The sequence below is a fragment of the Vidua chalybeata genome, chromosome 22 (assembly GCF_026979565.1).
Source record: "Vidua chalybeata isolate OUT-0048 chromosome 22, bVidCha1 merged haplotype, whole genome shotgun sequence".
Classification (NCBI taxonomy): domain Eukaryota; kingdom Metazoa; phylum Chordata; class Aves; order Passeriformes; family Viduidae; genus Vidua; species Vidua chalybeata.
In genome coordinates, this window is record NC_071551.1 from 6,817,932 (window position 1) to 6,839,647 (window position 21,716).

At 55.6% G+C, this 21,716-nt stretch overlaps 1 protein-coding gene across 6 annotated transcripts in view; it reads right to left on the bottom strand.

Annotated features, from left to right (window-relative positions):
* AGRN (agrin) overlaps window positions 1-21,716 on the bottom strand; it is a 101,993-nt gene that overhangs the window by 40,068 nt on the left and 40,209 nt on the right. For all 6 annotated transcript variants that reach the window (XM_053962802.1, XM_053962799.1, XM_053962800.1 and 3 more), the window contains exons 4-12: window positions 20,638-20,862; window positions 19,634-19,858; window positions 17,423-17,629; window positions 10,973-11,194; window positions 6,899-7,093; window positions 5,943-6,143; window positions 3,426-3,571; window positions 3,233-3,338; window positions 1,720-1,833 (exon numbers count right to left, since the gene is read on the bottom strand). In XM_053962802.1, coding sequence (XP_053818777.1) covers window positions 1,720-1,833; window positions 3,233-3,338; window positions 3,426-3,571; window positions 5,943-6,143; window positions 6,899-7,093; window positions 10,973-11,194; window positions 17,423-17,629; window positions 19,634-19,858; window positions 20,638-20,862 — 1,641 coding nt within the window. The remainder of the gene's footprint in view (window positions 1-1,719; window positions 1,834-3,232; window positions 3,339-3,425; window positions 3,572-5,942; window positions 6,144-6,898; window positions 7,094-10,972; window positions 11,195-17,422; window positions 17,630-19,633; window positions 19,859-20,637; window positions 20,863-21,716) is intronic.

Below are 21,716 nucleotides of genomic sequence, written 5' to 3' on the forward strand. Positions count from 1 at the left end.
CCATGGATTGGGGGTGGATTTCCACTGGAAACACCAACCCTGGGAAGATGAATCCATGGATTGGGGGTGGATTTCCACTGGAAACACCAACCCTGGGAAGATGAATCCATGGACTGGGGGTGGATTTCTGTTAGGAACACCAATCCTGGGGAGCTGTGCCCATGGATTCCATGGACTGGGGGTGGATTTCCACTGGAAACACCAACCCTGGGAAGATGACTCCATGGATTGGGGGGTGGATTTCCATTGGAAGCACCTGGAAAGCTGAGTCCATGGACTGGGGTGTGCAGGATTTCCATCGGAAAACCCAAAGATCATCACTGCCAGAGCGATGGAAACGCCCCTGTCCCCTGGAGCATCCCCCTGGGCAGCACCCCCACAGCTCCTGCAGCTTTTCCCATTATCCAGCTCTTTTTTCCCATTATCCATCTGTTTTTCCCATTATCCACCTGGTTTTTCCCCATTATCCAGCTCTTTTTTCCCATTATCCATCTGTTTTTCCCATTATCCACCTGGTTTTTCCCCATTATCCAGCTGTTTTCCCCCATTATCCAGCTGTTTTTTCCCTCATTATCCAGCTGCTTTTCCCCCATTATCCAGCTGTTTTCCCCCCATTATCCAGCTGCTTTTCCCCCATTATCCAGCTGTTTTTTCCCCCATTATCCAGCTGTTTTTTCCCCCATTATCCAGCTCTCCCTGCTCAGCAGCCAGGCATTATCCCACCCTGGAGCTGTGTCTCCACGCGCTGATGTTTTCCCCCATCAGGCCTCAGCTGTTGAGAGCCTTTCAAAACGCTCCCGCTGGCTCGGATAATTAGTGAATAAATATTAATGAGCCCCTGGCCAGCTCAGCTTCCTGCACAGAGGGTCACCCAGCTGTCACTGGGCCTCTGGAAGGTCCCCAGGTGACACGTTTCCCTCCATGGAACATTGCTGTCACCCAGGCAGGTGCAAATCCCTGAGCCCAGCAATGGGCTGGAGGCACCAAGGAGCTGGAGGCACCTCTGGGGACATCCAGAGGACCCAAAGTGTCCCCTCCAGCCCCCTGCCCTCCTGCATTCCCAAGGGATTGAGGCCTGGGAGCAGAAGGACGGGAGGATCACCAGCAGTGGGAGGTTGTGGGGCAGGTGGGGTCACTCCCTTCTCCCAGGGGACAAGGGACAGGACCAGAGGAAAAGCTGCACCAGGGGAGGTTCAGGTTGGATATTTGGGAAGATTTGTTCACTGGAAAGAGTGGTCAGGCTTGGAATGGGCTGCCCAGGGAAGCAGTGGAATCACCATCCCTGGAAAAGCTCAAACCCCCATGCACGTGGCATTTGGGGACAGGATTCTGTGGTGACCAACTCAGGAGGGCTTTTCCAACTTGAACATTCCACCATCCTACAGCAATGGGATCACCATCCCTGGAAATGCTCAAAACCCCGTGCATGTGGCACTTAGGGACAGGAATTCTGTGGTGACCAACTCCGGAGGGCTTTTCCACCATCCTACAGCAATGGGATCACCATCCCTGGAAATGCTCAAACCCCTGTGCACGTGGCACTTGGGGACAGGAATTCTGTGGTGACCAACTCAGGAGGGCTTTTCCAACTTGAACATCCCACCATCCCTACAGCTGAGGAGCTCCCAGCTTCACCCCCCCGGGGACAGGAGCCCAAATCCTCCCTCCAGCCCCCCGAGGGTCCCTCGGTGTCCCCCCCCCCGGGGCGGTGGCACTCACTGGGACATCCGGCCGCTCCCACGCCCAGCGCCAGGGTGACGTTGTCGGGGCAGCAGCCGTAGACGGTCTGGCTGCAGTGCACGACCAGCAGGGGTGGCGGGGTGGTGGCCAGGGCTGCAGGGGAGGGGACAGGGACACAAAGGTCACGTTGGCACCCGGGACCTGGCGGCGTTGCCAGAAATCCTCCTGGAGATGCTGGGAACTGGAGGTGAGGCCCTGGACAGGGGACAGCAGGGTATGGGGACAGCAGGGCACGGGGACAGCAGGGCACAGGGGGACAGCAGGGCATGGGGACAGCAGGGCATGGGGACAGCAGGGCACGGGGACAGCAGGGCACAGGGACAGCAGGGTATGGGGACAGCAGGGCATGGAGACAGCAGGGCATGGGGACAGCAGGGCATGGAGACAGCAGGGCATGGGGACAGCAGGGCACAGGGGGACAGCAGGGCATGGAGACAGCAGGGCATGGTGACAGCAGGGTATGGGGACAGCAGGGCATGGGGACAGCAGGGCAGCCCCTGAGAGCAATTCCTGCTTATTCCCAGGGAAAGGGCACCAGGGACACACCTGGGGACATGTCAGGGACACAGCCACCAGGGAGGGGTGGCTGCCCTCAGGGGACACACCCAAGGACACACCCAGGGACACACCCAACAGGGGGGAGTGGCCTCTCTCAGGGGACACACCCAGGAACACACCCAGTCAGGAGGGCATGGCTTCTCTCAGGGGACACACCCAGGGACACACCCAGCAGGGGGAGTGGCTCTCTCATGTGACACACCCAAGGACACACCCAAGGACACACCCAGGGACACACCCAGCAGGGGGGAGTGGCCTCTCTCATGGGACACACCCAAGGACACACACAGGGACACACCCAGAGGGGGAGTGGCCTCTCTCATGGGACACACCCAAGGACACACCCAGGGACACACCCAGAGGGGGAGTGGCCTCTCTCATGGGACACACCCAAGGACACACCCAGGGACACACCCAGAGGGGGAGTGGCCTCTCTCAGGGGACACACCCAAGGACACACCCAGGGACACACCCAGAGGGGGAGTGGTCTCTCTCAGGGGACACACCTAGGGACACACCCAGGGACACACCCAGAGGGGGAGTGGCCTCTCTCATGGGACACACCCAAGGACACACCCAGGGACACACCCAGCAGGGGGGAGTGGCCTCTCTCATGGGACACACTCAAGGACACACCCAGGGACACACCCAGGGACACACCCAGGGACACACCCAGGGACACACCCAGAGGGGGAGTGGCCTCTCTGAATGGACACACCCAGGGACACACCCAGGGACACACCCAGCAGGGAGGAGTGGCCTCTCTCTCATGGGACACACCCAGGGACACACCCAGGGACACACCCAGAGCAGGGAGTGGCCTCTCCCAGGGGACACACCCAGGGACACACCCAGCAGGGGGAGTGGCCTCTCTCTTATGGGACACATCCAGGGACACACCCAGAGGGGGAGTGGCCGCCCCGAGGGGACTCACCCCGACAGGCTCCCTGGCCGGCGACAAAGAGCTCCTGGCGTTTCTCGCACCGCGTCTTCCTCAGCTGGCACTCGTTGGCGTAGGTGACCCCGTCAGAGCCGCACACCTGCGCGCAGGGCGAGGCCGCGGCTCAGGGCAGCCCTGGCACGGCCGCGCCGGCCCGGGGAGGGGCCGGCAGGAGGGCACGGCTCACCGGGCTGCGGGGCACGGCCACGCAGGTGAAGTCACACACGCAGGGCTCGTCCTCGGCGTCCTCGTCCCACCAGCCCCCGAACTGCCGGCACCGCTCCTGCTCGCACTCGCTGCCGTCCCCCGAGCCGGAGCCCCCCGAGCCACACTCTGGGGACAAGGAGGGAATGAGCTGTGCATGTTCTCAGAGAGAAAAAGAGAAAGATTTCTGCCCGGCTAAGCCTGGGGAAAAGGAGAAAGATTTCTGCCAGGCTAAGCCTGGGGAAAAGGAGAAAGATTTCTGCCAGGCTAAGCCTAGGGAAAAGGAGAAAGATTTCTGCCAGGCTAAGCCTGGGGAAAAGGAGAAAGATTTCTGCCAGGCTAAGCCTGGGGAAAAGTCCGAGAGGAATGTAAACAATCTGTTATCTTGCTTTCCTGTCGCAGGGACATCCTTCTTTCTTTCAGGATTTTTCATAGAGGTGCACAGAGAGAAAGAAAGTTATGCAAGAGCCAAAATCCCAGTTGTGCAGGACCCAAAATCCCAGTTGTGCGGGACCCAAAATCCCAGTTGTGCAGCACCCAAAATCCCAGTTGTGCAGCACCCAAAATCCCAGTTGTGCGGGACCCAAAATCCCAGTTAAACAGGAACAAAAATCCCAGTTGTGCGGGACCCAAAATCCCAGTTGTGCAGGACCCAAAATCCCAGTTGTGCAGGACCCAAAATCCCAAATAAACACCCCAAATCGTGCACAGGGGAGCTCGTGGGTGACGTGGAGCTGGGGCAGGGAGAAGACTGAAAGCCCTGGAGCTGCGCAGGACGAGCTGCGGCAGCAGAGACGTGCCTGATTTCAAAGGCTGCTGGAAGGGGGAAAAGGGATGGGGGAAGGGGAACCGGGCCCTTTTCATGGCGTGATCAAAGGCTGGGCTTTGGCATTACACACAGAATTATTCAGGCTCTGCCTGCGGAGGGACAGCAACCTGAAATCCCCCGAGCAGGGCTGTGATCAAACACCCTGCTCTGGCTTTTCCCCTCTGCCCTGCTCTGACGTGCTCCACCACGTGTGCCAGGCAAGCTCAGCTCCCTCCCCGTGCCAGCAGAACCCACAGCTTCCCCCTGAGTGGGAAAACTCGGCGGGTTCTTTATTTTTAGGCTCACCAAAAAAAGGTAGAGCCGACCCCAAAACCTTCCCTGGAGCTCTGCTGAGGCAACAGGGCCGTGGGATGGGCTGGGTTGGAAGGGAACTTAAAAATCCTCCAGTCCCAAACCCCTGCCAGGGGCCAGGGATGGCACTGGAGAGGGAAGATTTACACAGGATGCAGAGACAGGACAAGGGGGGTTGGCTTCAAACTGAAAATCAATAAATTTAGGTGGGATATGGGGATAAAAGAGGAAAAATTTACATTGGATGCAGAGATGGGACAAGGGAGAATGGCTTAAAACTGAAAATCAATAAATTTAGGAGGGATATGGGGGAAAAAAGAAGAAAAATTCACATTGGATGCAGAGATGGGACAAGGGAGAATGGATTCAAACTGAAAACCCTGAAGTTTAGGTGGAAAATAGGGAAAAAGAGGGAAAACTTACACAGGATGGAGAGACAGGACAAGGGGGATTGGCTTCAAACTGAAAATCAATAAATTTAGGTGGGATGTGGGGGAAAAAAGAGGGAAAATTTACATTGGATGCAGAGATGGGACAAGGGAGAATGGCTTAAAACTGAAAACCCTGAAGTTTAGGTGGAAAATAGGGAAAAAGAGGGAAAACTTACACAGGATGGAGAGACAGGGCAAGGGGGCTTGGCTTCAAACTGAAAATCAATAAATTTAGGTGGGACATGGGGATAAAAGAGGGAAAATTTACATTGGATGCAGAGATGGGACAAGGGAGAATGGATTCAAACTGAAAACTGGGAAGTTTAGGTGGGATACGGGGAAAAAATTCCTCCCTGTGAGGGTGGGGAGGCCCTGGCACAGGGTGCCCAGATCTCTGGAAGTGCCCAAAGTCGTTTGGATAGAATTGGAAAAAAGTGGGATAGAGGAATGGGGGTTGGAGTTAGAAGGGGGCTGGCACAGGACTGGGGGTGCCGGGGGTCCTTTGGGGCACGGGGGGGCTGTGAGGGAAGCGTGGCTGGCACAGGATCTGCTCTTTTGGGGGGTTTGGGGTCTCACAGGGCACAGAGGAAGCGTGGCTGGCACAGGATCTGCTGTTTTGGGGGGTTTGGGGTCTCACATGGCACAGAGGAAGCGTGACTGGCACAGGACCCGCTGCTCTGGGGCTTTTTGGGGTCTCACAGGGCACAGAGGAAGCGTGGCTGGCACAGGACCTGCTGCTCTGGGGCTTTTTGGGGTCTCACAATGCACAGAGGAAGCGTGGCTGGCACAGGACCGTCTGTTTTGGGGGGTTTGGGGTCTCACAGGGCACAGAGGAAGCGTGGCTGGCACAGGACCCGCTGCTCTGGGGGTTTTTCGGGGTCTCACAGGGAAGCTCCCCTCGCCCCTTCCTCCCTTTCCCCCGCCCCCTGGAGAAGCAGGACCAACCTACCGTCCTCACAGGGTCCCGTGGTGGCCACCTCGATGCTCTTCTGCAGCTGGCACGAGGCCACCCGCAGCTGGCAGGGGCTGTCGTAGGTGACGCCGTCGGTGCCGCACACCGGGGCCGGGGGCTGGCGCTCGCAGCGCGGGCACAGGCACTGCCCACCCACACAGCGGCTACCAAAGGAGCACACGGAGCTGCCACACGACTCTGGGGCACAGGGAGGGTCACACTCAGCCACCCTGAGCCACCAGGGCTTTGTCACGCGGCCGGGGGCATCGCCATCATTAATTTGCCACTAGTTTGCCATTAATTTGTTATTCCTCATTTAATCCGTGCAACATTGGGCGCCCACCCCGAGCATTTCGGGTTCCCAGCAGCTCTTTCTGGAGGGGAAAGAAAATCCCATTTCGCCGTTTCTTCCGGGAGGCGGCTGCCGCCTCACCCATCCTCCCCACAGCTCTTGGGGCTGTCTCAGCCCGGCACGCCCAGCCCCAGCTGGACAGCTCCGTACCTTTTGTCCTAAGCAGGGCTTTGAATTCATTAAGAAATTAGCCCAGACAGCTCCCCGGGGGCTGGGGAGAGGGGAGAAAAGCAGGAACAAAGAGGAATTGACCCCAGGGGAGGGAGGGGAGGGAGGGGATCAAACGCAGCTCTGCTCTCACTTCTGCTGCTGCCTGTTGACACGTTTTTAGCCTAATTCCTGCTTTGGCCCCGTGGACATTAATCCAATTTCTCTGCTTGGCTCAAGACCAATAACACCGGGGGAGGGTTATAAGCGAGGGGGGGGAACCAAACCCAAGCTGCTGGAGAACCTCGAAACATCCAATTAAAATTTACTTTTCCCAAGTAAAAGGGAAAACCGCTCAGACCCAAACGCCGCGGAGCAGCAGGGCCGAGGAGCGGGTGACACGGGCTGGGGACGGGGCGGGGGGGGACACAAAGGGGGACACTGCCACACTCACTGCAGTGGCCCTGGGCGGCCACCAGGATGTTCTTCTGCTGGGTGCAGGCTCGGACGTGCAGCTCGCACTCGCTGCCGTAGGTGTTGCCGTCGGTGCCGCAGACGGGCTGCGCCGAGGGCACGCACTCGGTGGGGCACACGCAGCGCCCGCTCTCCGCCTCGCAGATGGCACCGAAGTGGCACTCGCCGCAGGGCTCTGCGCAGGGCGAGGGCACAGCTCGGCGTTAGAACGGCTCTGGGGGCTGCCCGGGCCGGAGGTGACGCTGGTTTTTTTTTTTTTTTTTGTGAGCTCCTGCTCCTGAAGCCGGGGCTGAGGCAGCCGCAGCTCCCCCGGCAGCCTCCCCTCCCGGCTCTTACCGCACACCTGATACTGGGGGAATTTACAACACAGACCCCACGAGGTAAAGGCCCTGCCGAGCCCCTGCGGGGGGAAATGATGCCTCAGGTTTTGGATTTCCTGTTTATCAGCTTCTCCACTGATGCCTCAGGTTTTGCTTTTTTATTTAACAGATTCTCTAATGATACCTCAGGTTTAGCTTTACTGTTTTTCAGATTCTCTAATGATACCTCAGGTTTAGCTTTTCTGTTTTTCTGATTCTCCACTGATACCTCACATTTTAGCTTTTCTGTTTTTCTGATTCTCTACTGATACCTCAGGTTTTGGCATTTCTATTTATCAGCTTCTCCACTGGTGCCTCAGGTTTAGCTTTTCTGTTTTTCAGATTCTCCACTGATACCTCAGGTTTAGCTTTTTTATTTTTCAGATTCTCTACTGATACCTCAAATTTTAGCTTTTCTATTTATCCGATTCTCTACTGATGCCTCACATTTCAGCTTTTTTGGTTTTCAGATTCTGTACTGATACCTCAGGTTTAGCTTTTCTATTTATCAGATTCACTACTGATGCCTCACATTTCAGCTTTTTTATTTTTCGGATTCTCTACTGATACCTCACATTTTAGCTTTTCTGTTTTTCAGATTCTCCACTAATACCTCAGGTTTAGCTTTTCTATCTATCAGCTTCTCTACTGATGCCTCACATTTTAGCTTTTTTATTTTTCAGATTCAATACTGATACCTCAAATTTTAGCTTTTTTGTTTTTCAGATTTTCCACTGATACCACAGATTTAGCTTTTCTACTTATCAGATTCTCTACTGATGCCTCAGGTTTAGCTTTTCTGTTTTTCAGATTCTCTACTGATACCTCAAATTTTAGCTTTTTTGTTTTTCAGATTCTCTACTGATACCTCAAATTTTAGCTTTTTTGTTTTTCAGATTCAATACTGATACCTCACATTTTAGCTTTTCTATTTTTCAGATTCCATGCTGCTTCCGTGTGTGGGTCTGAGCTTCACATTAAGGTTCACATTAGGTTTTTTTTTGGTTTTTTTTTTCTGGGGGCACAGAAAAACCTTGATTTTGTAAAAAAAAAAAAAAAAAAAAAAAAAAATCCCTCTCCAAGCAGCTCTGCCTCCCCGCAGGAGACAGCAGCGAGCACCTCCCCTGACTCCTGGGTATTCACGGATTCATCCTCCCCTCCCAACACCTCCCTTCGCTCCCTGCCAGTCATTTCGGCAGGAATTTGGCTCCAAGGTGCTTTTCCTGCTTTTCTCTTGCACACAGCAGCTGCTGCCTTGGCATGGGGGAGGAGGAGGCACCAACCCCCTGCTCAGTTCCTGCTGCTGGTCTGGAGGTTTTTATCCTGGCCTGGAGGTTTTTATCCTGGCCTGGAGGTTTTTATCCTGGCCTGGAGGTTTTTATCCTGGTCTGGAGGTTTTTATCCTGGTCTGGAGGTTTTAATTCTGGTCTGGAGGTTTTTATTCTGGTCAGGAGGTTTTTATCCTGGCCTGGAGGTTTTTATCCTGGCCTGGAGGTTTTTATTCTGGTCAGGAGGTTTTTATTCTGGTCAGGAGGTTTTAATCCTGGCCTAGAGGTTTTTATCCTGGTTTTCATCCTGGCCTGGAGATTTTTATTCTGGCCTGGAGGTTTTTATCCTGGTCTGGAGGTTTTTATTCTGGCCTGGAGGTTTTTATCCCAGCCTGGAGGTTTTTATTCTGGTCAGGAGGTTTTTATTCCAGCCTGGAGGTTTTTATTCTGCTTTTCATCCTGGCCTGGTGGTTTTTATCCCAGCCTGGAGGTTTTTATCCTGGCCTGGAGGTTTTTATCCTGGCCTGGAGGTTTTTATCCTGGTTTTTATCCTGGACTGGTGTTTTTCATCCTGGTCTGGAGGTTTTATCCTGGTCTGGAGGTTTTAATCCTGGCCTAGAGGTTTTTATCCTGGCCTAGAGGTTTTTATCCTGGCCTAGAGGTTTTTATCCTGGTTTTTATCCTGGCCTGGAGCTTTTTATTTTAGCAATAAAATAACCCCCCGGCCCAAATCTCACCGCAGGGTCCTTTGTCCTTCACCCTGGTGTCCCTTTTGAGGACAAACGCCACCAGCAACAACAACAACAAAACAACAACAAAACAACAACAAAACAACAACCTCCAGCCAAACCTCACCACAGGGCCCCTTGTGCGTGACCCTGATGTCCCTCTTGAGGTCAAAGGCCACGAGAAACAACAAAACAACAACAAACCCCAATTCCCACCCAATTCCCACAGGGCCCCTTGTCCTCGATGCTGGCGTCCCTTTTGAGGACACAGCCACCACAGTCCCAGCCCAAATCTCACGTCAGGGCCCCTTGGGCTCAACCCTCAAGTCCCTCTGAAGGACCCAGGCCAACAACAACAAAATAATAACAACAAACCCCAAATTTCACCACAGGGCCTCTTGTTTTTTACCCTGGTGTCCCTTTGAGGGCACAGCCACCACCAGCACCACAATCCCATCCCAAATTTCACCACAGGGCCCCTTGTTTTGCACCCTAACGTACCTTTGAGGGTACAAGCCACCACCAGCAGCCCAAATTTCACATCAGGGCCCCTTGTCCTTCGCCCTGACATCCCTTTGAGGGCACAGCCACCACCACCAGCACAATCCCATCCCAAATGTCACTGCAGGGCCCCTTGTTTTGCACCCTGACGTCCCTTTGAGGGCACAGCCACCACCAGCACCACCACCAGAACAATCCCAGCCCAAATCTCACATCAGGGCCCCTTGTTTTGCACCCTGACTTCCCTTTGAGGACACAGCCACCACCACCACCAGCCCAAATCTCACCACAGGTCCCCTTGTCCTTCGCCCTGACTTCCCTTTGAGGACACAGCCACCACAACAATCCCAGCCCAAATTTCACCACAGGGCCCTTTGTCCTTCACCCTGACTTCCCTTTGAGGACACAGCCACCACCACCACCAGCCCAAATTTCACCACAGGGCCCCAGCCCCAAGCCCGGCCGGTGTCTCACTGCAGGGCCCCTTGTGCCGGAGGCCGATGTCCCTTTGAGGGCACAGCCACCACCACCAGCACAATCCCAGCCCAAATGTCACTGCAGGGCCCCTCATTTTGCACCCTGGTGTCCCTCTGAGGGCACAATCACCACCAGCAGCACAATCCCAGCCCAAATCTCACCACAGGTCCCCTTGTCCTTCGCCCTGACTTCCCTTTGAGGGCACAGCCACCACCAGCACCAGCCCAAATCTCAGCGCAGGGCCCCTTGTTTTGCACCCTGATGTCCCTTTGAGGGCACAGCCACCACCAGCACCACCACCAGCACAATCCCAGCCCAAATTTCACCACAGGTCCCTTTGTCCTTCACCCTGACTTCCCTTTGAGGACACAGCCACCACCACCACCAGCCCAAATTTCACCACAGGGCCCTTCGTGCTTCGCCCTGACTTCCCTTTGAGGGCACAGCCACCACCAGCACCACCAGCACAATCCCAGCCCAAATTTCACCACAGGGCCCTTCGTCCTTCACCCTGACTTCCCTTTGAGGGCACAGCCACCACCACCACCACCAGCCCAAATTTCACCACAGGGCCCCAGCCCCAGGCCCGGCCGGTGTCTCACCGCAGGGCCCCTTGTGCCGGAGGCCGATGTCCCTTTGAGGGCACAGCCACCACCAGCAGCACAATCCCAGCCCAAATCTCACCACAGGGCCCCAGCCCCAGGCCCGGCCGGTGTCTCACCGCAGGGCCCCTTGTGCCGGAGGCCGATGTCCCTCTGGAGCAGGCAGGCCATGGCGCGCAGCTCGCAGGGGTTGCCGTAGGTGCGCTGGTCGGTGCCGCACACGGGGTCGTAGCGGCCCTGGCACTGCTGCTGGCACTCGCACACGGCCTCCTGGTTCTTCACCGCGCACGTGGCCCCGAAGGCGCACTCCACGCTCAGGCAGGGGCTGGGCGTGCCCAGGTCTGCGAGGGGACAGGGAGAGAGGCGCGGGGGGCTCGGGCGGGCGCCGGCACGGAGCGGGGCGGGACGCGCCCCCAGCCCCGGCGAGCGCCGGAACCCTCGGACAAAGCTCCCACAGGGACGGCTCCCTTTCCTTGGATCCGCACCCAGGGGTCACACTGCTCCCCAGAAAGCTCATGGGGTTCCCCAGGAGGAGCTGGATCAGCGCGGCCCCCGCGCAGAGCTGGCAGAGGTGAGGCATGGCCAGCAGGCACGGGAACGGGATTGCCAGCTCGCCCCGTGCCCGCAAACGGGAGCAGCAGCAGCACTGGCAGAACCTCGCACAAAGCTCCCACAGGGACAGCTCCCTTCTCTGGGATCCGCACCCACGGGTCACACTGCTCCCCAAAAAGCTCATGGGGTTCCCCAGGAGGAGCTGGCTGGGGAGGGGACACTCGGTCCCACCACACTGCTCATCCCCCAGGCCATCCTCTTCCCAGGGAGCTGCTGCGGGGCAGGATGGGGACATCCCGCGTCCTTCCCTCAGCCCAGCCCTCGGGAAGGGACTCCAGGGGTTGGGAATTCCCTGGCTGGAAGCAGCATTCCCTCTGGACCCACCAGCCCAGCCCCTGGGGGATGCCCAGCGGTGACAAAGTGCCAGCAGAGAGCAGAGGCCGTGTCCCAGTCCCTGCTGGCAGGGACATCCCAGGGGTTCACCCCAGCTCCCAGCCAAGAACTCCCCCCAGCACCCAGCACCCAAGGAGGGGGTGGCCGTGCTGCTGGGGACAGAGCCAGCAGTGCCCAGTGACCCTCTGGGACAAGGCAAGGACAGCACGGGTTTCACCTGAGCTCGACAGTGACAAGGACACAGGACAAGGACACAGGTGGGGACAGACAATGCAGCCCGGAGGGGATGGAGCAACAGCAGACACAGCACAGCCCCGGCAGCGAGGCAAGAGCTGGGCAAGGTCCCTCTGGAGTGGCCCTGGGCACCGCCCCTGGCAGCAGCACAGCGGTGGCAGCGCTGTGGCACCGCTGTGGCACTGCTGTGGCACCGCTGTGGCACACCTGTGGCAGCGCTGTGGCACACCTGTGGCAGCGCTGTGGCACACCTGTGGCACCGCTGTGGCACTGCTGTGGCACCGCTGTGGCACACCTGTGCCAGGCAGCCTAGGACAGCCTGGGTCGGGATCTACCTGCCTAGTCCCAGCCTAGAGCCAAGGGTCTGCAAAGGAACAGGGAGAGGGGACAGCTCAGGCACGAGGACACAGCTCTGTCCCCAGCTCCAGGCACAAGGACACAGCTCTGTCCCCAACTTTAGCACAAGGACACAGCTCCAGCTCTGTCCCCAACTTTAGGCACGAGGACACAGCTCTGTCCCCAACTTCAGGCACGAGGACACAGCTCCAGCTCTGTCCCCAACCTCAGGCACGAGGACACAGCTCTGTCCCCAACCTCAGGCATGAGGACACAGCTCTGTCCCCAACTTTAGGCACGAGGACACAGCTCCAGCTCTGTCCCCAACCTCAGGCACGAGGACACAGCTCCAGCTCTGTTCCCCAACTTCCCTGCAGCTCTGAGCTCTTCCCAAGGGCCAGGAATTGCCCTTGGGGTGCTGCCCCCATGCTTGTTTCCCGTTTTTGTCCCCTAACCACGTCCCCCCAACACAGGGACACCGATTCCATGGGGAAATTCCCTCTGGACAGAGTTTTCCTGGGCATGAAGCAAAGATAATCCCTGGTTTGAGATCCAGGCTCGCCCTCCTGCCTTGGGAATGGGAGCACAGGGAGGGGCCAGCCCTGCAGGAGAACCCTGACACCCCCTGTCCATCTCCACTGGAGATGCAGCGCGTGAAATCCCCAAATCCCAGCCTGGAACATCTCACACCCAGCCTTGGGCACCTCAAGACATCTCTGGGGGGTTTGGCACCGATTTTGCTGTGGGTGGGGACAACGAGGACCTGCTGAGCTGGGCTTTAACCCAGACCTGCTTTGAATTCTGGCCCTGCTCCATCCTGCAGGGAGGGAAACTGAGGCACAGGGAAAGCCAAACTCTCTTCCTGCACCCTGGGTGATTCCAGGGCGTGATGTGAGCAGGATCAGGACCTGCTGCTGAGCCTGGATTGCTCCAGACCAGGCTCAGAGCAACCTGGGGTAGCGGGAGGTGTCCCTGCCTGTGGCGGGGGGGTGGAGCTGGATGATAATTTGAGATCCTTCCGACCCAAACCATTCCATGGTTCTGAACAGACACCTAACCACGCCCTGGGAATCCCAGATTCTGAGAACATCCAGGGAATACCGAGCTCTCCTGCCAGCCCAGCTGGGGAAGAGGCACTGAACCCATCCATCTGTGCCTGGGACATCCAGCGAGCTCCAGCATGGCTCTACAGGGAAACATTCCTGGGGAAGAGGCAATTCCAGCTCCTCCGAGCCTGGGAGAGGGAGATGGGATCCCTGAGGGGCTCCTAGCCCTGGGCTAGCACAGGGGACAAGCAGGACACACAGCCCAGCTGGGGAAGAGGCACTGAATCCATCCATCCGTGCCTGGGACACCCAGCGAGCTCCAGCACGGCCCCACAGGGAAACATTCCCAGGGAAGAGGCAATTCCAAGCCTGGGAGAGGGAGCTGGGGTCCCTGAGGGGCTCCTAGCCCTGGGCTAGCAGGGGGGACAAGCAGGACACGCAGCACAGCTGGGGCAGCACAGCTGGGGCAGCACAGCTGGGGCAGCACAGCTGGGGCAGCACGGGGAGAAGCGCCGCAGCCCCGGGCAGGGGGAGCTGGGGAAGCCACGGGGGTGAGCTGGGAGCAGGAGGAGAGGGGAAAATCAACCAGGAGCAGTCCGGAGCGATGCGGCAGCCCCGGGGCAGGGCTGGCTGAGGAGTGGGGGGCTCCCAGCACCCACCTCTGCTCCCACTCTCCTTTGCCTGGAGGGCACAGCGAGCACCGGGCAAGAGCAATTTCCACTGCAGCGGGGTTTGGGGCCAGGGGTGGGACAAAGCCCAGGGCAAGCTCTCCGTCCTGGGGGGCTCTCAGGCCAAACCAGACAGAGGTGGGAGCAGTGAGAGGAGGCCAGGAGAGGCCCTGGCCACGGAGGAGGGGCAGAGGCGAGCTCCCAGCAGAGGTGTCCGGGCAGGGAGCAGGAGGGTGGTGCCAGGACAGAATTCCTTCCTCCACACAGGCAACACTGTAAAACACAAGACACAGACGAAACAGGAAAGAGAGAGAGAGAGAGAGAGGACAGCAGAGAGAAGAAAAGACAGATGCAACTACACCTTCCTTCCTTCCTGGCCACATCAACCTCATCCCATCCCTTCTTTCTCAGCTGCAGCACCCAGAAGGATTCAAAACAATAAATTTGATGATGAATGCTTGTGAGAAATTATTATTTTACCAATCGAAATTGCAAAACTTGTTTTTGAATGAAGACCTGAGCTGAAAACAAACGAACAAGCGAGCTCTTAAGAGCTAGCTACAAAATAGAAATTCCTGTGTGATGAGTTTTTCAAATGTTCTTCTAACCACCTTCTTCTCTCTTAATGGCTTGGATGGCTTTGTTTGGCTTTGCCTCCCCGGCCTGGCTGCTGGAAAAGGCAGGAGAGCTCAGGGTTTGTCAGGCAGGTGCTTGTGAGGGGTTAAAATGCTGCCAAGCCCTTCCCCAGCTCTGCATTCCCACAGCTCCCAGGCACACTCCGAGCTCAGAGCTTTTCCTTTTCCTTTCCAGAGCTGACAGGGCTAAAAAAAATCTGCTCACACCTCCTGGGGATGGGCTCCAGGACTGCCTGGAGCTGCCACAGGCACTCTGCAATCCCGGTTTTGGCAGGCAAAGCCCTGGTTTGGATTCATTCCCCCGTTTTTCGCTCCTGTCCCACCAGGATGCAGCTCCTGGAAGCAGATGTGTGCCGGGCAGGAGGGAGGGGAGCTGGGAGGGAGCTGAAATCAAGGAGAGGGAGGAATGGCAGGTGCACCAGGAGCACGTCCTGCTGCTCCCGGCCTTCTTCCACGGCACACGGTGGAATTGACGCGCGGCTGGCGCTCAGAGCAGCGCGAATTCCCTGCTCATCCCGGAAATCTGGGAATTTTCAGCCTCTCAAGGAGGCGCAGGGGAGGGTTTGGAGAGAGCCCAGGGAGGCAGGGCTGCAAAAAATCCCCTCCCCATGGGATCACAGCCTTTCCCACAGGGAAAACCTGGGGAACTGACCCCCAGCCATCCCCCCACAGGGAACACAGAGAAGTGGATGTTTAAAAATAACAGCTGTGATTATTCTGAGTGGGATTTTGGGAGCCTGACAAATTCTTTTCCAGCAGCTGGGTCTGGCAGCCTCGAAAGCCTCCAGCAGGAGCACGAAGCCGGCAAAGCACATCCCAAAGGTGGGATTCTGATTGCCAAGCACTTCAGGAGGCTCAACCCTGATCAAACGTCAGCTTAAAAGAGCAGGACGCAGCTCCAGAGGTGGGAAAACCCAAGCTGAGCCGAAATGAACAGCTTGTAACTCATCCAAATCAGTGCAGGGGCTGCTTTAAGCTCCTTCACTTCCCGGGGGAGAACCTTACACCTGGACACTCCCAGCATCCTAAGGATCCAAAGCCCCATCCTATCCCATCCTCCTGAGAAAGGTCCATGGGGGAGCTTCTCCTAGAGACGAGACAAAGACACGGTGAGAGCTCCAGACAGGGCACAGAGGGAAGAGTTCCCGGCGGAGAGAAGCAGGCAGGCATGGAAGGGAGAGCGTGGCAGGGGTTTGGAGGCTGGCACTACCCCGGGAGGAGCGATGGATGGCATGGATTGAAGGGAGCGTGGTGGGGAGGGAGAGAAACCAGCAGGAGGTGACAGACACTGGGGTCAGACACGCACGGGTGTCCCCCGTGTCACACAGCAGACAAGAGACAGGACCAGGACAGCGAGACGTGCACACAGCAGGGCTGCTGGAAGGACAGAAACACGGGGCCAGGGGCGGTGCAGGCTGCTGCACACCGGGCTCGGCCCCCGGCTGCCTCGGTGGGCGTCCACGTGCAGCCTCAGCGTGCCACCCTGCCCGGAGCAGCTGGGGAGGGCCAAGGGTGGGGGGGGATCAGCATTCCCACGGGAGACGGGGGACAGACCCATGGGACAGCATCCCTGTGGGACAGGGGGGACCAGCATCCCTGTGGGATGAGAGAGACCAGCATCCCTGCAGGACAGTTTGGGGACTGACACCTCCATGGGGCAATCTAGGGACCAGCATCCCCACAGGACAGCATCCCCATGGGACAATTTGGGGTCTGACATCCCTGCAGGACAATTTGGGGACCAGCATCCCCACAGGACAGCATCCCCATGGGACAATTTGAGATCTGACATCCCTGCAGGACAATTTGAGATCTGACATCCCCACAGGACAACTTGGGGACCACCACCCACCAGGACAACTGGGGGACCACCATCCCTACATGACCACATCCCTGAGGGACAACTTGGGCACCGCCACCCCTGCATGACACCATCCCCATGGGACAACTTGGGGACCACCACCCCTGCAGGACAGGAGGGGCCACCACCCCTGCAGGACAACTTCAGGACCACCACCCCTGCAGGACACCATCCCCACAGGACAACTTGGGGACCACCATCCCTGCAGGACAACTTCAGGACCACCACCCCTGCAGGACACCATCCCCACAGGACAACTTGGGGACCACCATCCCTGCAGGACAGGAGGGGCCACCACCCCTGTGGGACAACCTGGGGACCACTATCCCTACAGGACAACTTGGGGACCGCCATCCCTCCATGACACCATCCCCATGGGACAACTTGGGGACCACCATCCCTGCAGGACAACTTGGGGACCACCACCCCTACAGGACAGAAGGGACCAGCATCCCTGCAGGACAAGCTGGGGACCACCACCCCTGAATGACACCATCCCCACGGGACAACTTGAGGACCACCACCCCTACAAGACAGAAGGGACCACCATCCCCGGGGGACAATTTGGGGTCTGACACCCCCACGGGACAACCTGGGCACTGCCACCCCTGCATGACACCATCCCCACGGGACAACTTGGGGACCAGCATCCCTGCAGGACAAGCTGGGGACCACCACCCCTGAATGACACCATCCCCACGGGACAACTTGAGGACCACCACCCCTACAAGACAGAAGGGACCACCATCCCCGGGGGACAATTTGGGGTCTGACACCCCCACGGGACAACCTGTGGGCCACCACCCCGGGGCCCCCCCCAGCCCGCGGGCGTCCCGGCGCTCACCGCAGGGCCCGCCGTGGCGCACGGGGACGCTGGCCTGCTGCAGGCACTCGGCGCGGCGCCGCTGGCAGTCGCTGCCGTAGGTGCGGCCGTCGCGGCCGCACAGGGGCCGGAAGGCGCCGTCGCAGGCGATGCGGTCGCAGGAGCAGCGCGCGGCCCCGCGCCGGTTCAGGCACACGGCGTTGAACTTGCACTCGTCCTTGCACTGGTCTGCGGTGGGGACAGGGCCAGCAGGGCTCGCACCCGCCCCAAGCACCGCGGGACGGGGGCGAGGGGCATGCTTAGGCGGGTTTTAAAAGTATTTTAAATATTATATAAATAATAATAATAATAATAATAATAATAATAATAATAATAATAATAATAATAATAATAATTTCACTATAATAATAATAAAATAATAGGTTCTGTACTGATATTTTTAAGTTTTAACTTTTGTATTCTTCAGGTTCTGTATTGATGCTTTAAGTTTTAACTTTTGTATTTTTCACATTCTGTACTGATACTTTAAGTTTTAACTTTTGTATTTTTCACGTTCTGTACTGATACTTTAAGTTTTAACTTTTGTATTCTTCAGGTTCTGTATTGATGCTTTAAGTTTTAACTTTTGTATTTTTCACGTTCTGTAGTGATGCCGTAAGTTTTGGCTCTTATATCAATACATAGTGTAATATAATAAACAATATTAATTGCACATTATATGTAATATACATAATTATGCATTGTGATTATACACAATATATTATATATATTTATTATGTGTATCTATATAATGTATTATATAGTCATTAATATATTATATGTAATTTATATATTACGGAATATGATTCTTATATATTATATATAATTTATATTATATACTATATAATATGATTATTATATGTAATTTAATTTATACTATGTATTATATAATATATAAGATATATAGTCTATATAATATCTATAATTAATATATATTATATATAATTTATATAATTCATATACAATATATATTAAAATATATATTATATATTATATGTATTGTATATAATATATTAATATTATATATTATATTTTAATATTATATATTAATATATAATATATATTGTATATTATACGTATTATATATAATATATTATATATAATATATATTATATTAATCTATTACATATTCATATATTAATATACTAAAGAACATATTAAAAGGAACATATTAACATATTTAACAAAGAACTACTACTATTTTAAAAAGAATACAGCCTCTAGCCTCTGGTCTAGGCAGCCTCTTTAGGCACTGCGGAGAGAGGAGGAGGAGGAGCAGGAGGAGGAGGGGGAGTGAAACATAAACTTTAAGAGATTTAGAGATTTTAGAGGAGCTAAGATTTTAGTTAGAGAGAAGCCTTACTAGAGTTAATTAAAATAAAGGGATTCTGTAAGTAGGCCTTGATGAAGTTAAGAGTTAGTAGTTAACTAAGAATTGATTGCTTGTCAACACCATGTTTAGTTAGCTGGGTTTATAATGAAGAATATAGAAACTGACAAACAGCTTTTAGGAACATGAGACAATTGTGGGCCTCCTCTGTTCTGAAACCAATTGAAGACAAGGAATGGGAGTTCTACCAAGGTTCATTTGTCACATTTGCATTGAAAAGGTAGAAAGGTCAGAATGAGGAAGACTTCATTTACTTCCTCATTTTGGGACCCCTCCCCATGGAAGGGACCACTGACCCATAATAGCTTTGGGAATGATTAGCATACGGAGCGAGGAATGGGATGTACTAAATGATGAATATGTGTTTGTGGTTTGGGTGTTCAATTCTGGTGTGGATAAAAGGACTCTGTAATCATTGGAAAGGCGCAGTGTGCATTTGGGAGCTATCCCGCACGCTGCCCGGCGCCGCAATGAACATACACTTTCTAACTTTAAACTGTTAGAGAGTTTTTGTCCGTCACAGTTGGGTATTGGTGCTAGATCGATATCCATATTTTTTTAATAAATCAGGAGAAGGAGCAGCAGGAGGAGAAGGAGGAGGAGGAGCAGGAGGAGAAGGAGCAGGAGAAGGAGGAGAAGGAGGAGAAGGAGGAGAAGGAGGAGAAGGAGGAGAAGGAGGAGGAGGAGGAGCAGGAACAGGAGGAGAAGGAGGCAAAGGAGGAGCAGGAGGAGAAGGAGGAGAAGGAGCAGCAGCAGCAGGAGGAGGAGGAGGAACAGCAGGAGGAGGAGGAGGCGGCACTCACCCTGCTGCTGGCACTGCCCCGAGCGCACCTTCTGGATGTCCATGCCCCGGATGGCCGCGGAGCGCCCCATGGCGCACTCGCTCTCGTAGGTGACACCGTCGTCGCCGCACACCGGGTCCCTGCCCGGGGGACAGCCCTCGGGCCGGGGCAGCAGCTCCGCCCGCCGCGTCCGCGGGTTCACGCGGCACACGCGGCTCGGCTCGCTCGGCACGCCCTGGCACGGGTCTGGGGACGGAGGTGGCCTGGGAGTCACTGCCTGCCCAAACTGGGGGTTCCCAGACTCTGCTCCTTCCTTTTGGAAGCCCCAAAAGCCCCCAAACCTTCCCTTGTGCCCCAGGACTCACTCCTGCCCAAATCAGAAATTCCCAGGCTCTGCTCCTTCCTTTTGGGGGCCCCAAAAGCCCCCAAACCTTCCCTCGTGCCCCAGGAGCCACTCCCTGCCCAAATCAGAACTTTCCAGGCTCTGCTCCTTTCCTGCTTGGCCCCAAGAGCCCCCAAACCTTCCCTTGTGCCCCGGGAGTCACTCCTGCCCAAATCAGAAATTCCCGGGCTCTGCTCCTTCTCTTTGGGAGCCCCAAGAGCCCCCAAACCTTCCCGTGTGCCCTGGGACTCACTCCTTGCCCAAATCAGAACTTTCCAGGCTCTGCTCCTTTCCTGCCTGGCCCCAAGAGCCCCCAAGAGTCATTCCTTGCCCAAATCAGAAATTCCCAGGCTCTGCTCCTTCCCTTTGAGGGCCCCAAGAGCCCCCAAACCTTCCCATGTGCCCTGGGAGTCACTCCAGCCCAAACTGGGGGTTCCCAGGCTCTGCTCCTTCTCTTTGAGAGCCCCAAAAGCCCCCAAACTTTCCCTCGTGCCCCGGGAGTCACTCCCTGCCCAAACTGGAACTTTCCAGGCTCTGCTTTACCCTGCCTGGCCCCAAGAGCCCCCAAACCTTCCCTCGTGCCCCGGGAGTCACTCCAGCCCTCTGGCACGGCCACCCCGTGCCCAGATCACGCCCCGCTCACCGCAGGGGCCGTCGAACTTCTTGAAGACGTTCTCCTGCTTGTCGCAGGCGTGCTTGTTGAGGTGGCACTGGCTGCGGTAGTCGCGGCCGTCGCTGCCGCACACGGGGCTCTCGGGGACGCCGCTGCACGACGAGGGACACACGCACTTGGCCACCTGGCCGTCAGGGGAGGGGACACAGGTGCTGCCAAAGCTGCACGTCACCTCGGCGCAGGGGTCCTTGGAGCCTGGGGGACACAGGTGGGGACACGGGTGAGAGCATGGCACAGGTGAGAGCATGGCATGGGATGTCCCGTTCCTCTTGTGCAATAACCCCAACATATCCCGATATCCCCCAAATCCATCCTTCTAAATGCCCCAATCCAGCAGCAATGGATAATTTTCCATCAGCTACAGTGGATTCTTGGAGTCTGAGGGACACAGGTGGGGACACGGGTGAGAGCATGGCAGGGGATGTCCCGTTCCTCTCGTGGAATAACCCCAACATATCCCGATTTCCCCCAAATCCATCCCTCCAAAAGCCCCAATCCAGCAGCAATGGATAATTTTCCATCAGCTACAGTGGATTCTTGGAGTCTGAGGGACACAGGAGGGGACACAGGCGAGAGCATGGCACAGGATGTCCCATTCCTCTCGTGGAGTAACCCCAACATACCCCGATTTCCCCCAAATCCATCCCTCCAAAAGCCCCAATCCAGCAGCAAAGGGTAATTTTCCACCATTTTCCCATAATTTCTCCATCATTTCCCCACCATTTCTCCATAATTTCTCCGTATTTCCCCATCATTTCTCCATATTTTCCTGCCATTTCTCCATCATTTCTCCATGTTTTCCCACCATTTCTCCATAATTTCTCCATATTTCCCCACCATTTCTCCATTATTTCTCCATATTTCCCCACCATTTCTCCATCATTTCTCCATGTTTTCCCACCATTTCCCCACCATTTCTCCATCATTTCTCCATCATTTCTCCATCATTTCCCCATGTTTTCCCGCCATTTCTCCGTCATTTCTCCATATTTCCCCACCATTTCTCCATATTTTCCCACCATTTCTCTATCGTTTCCCCATCATTTTTC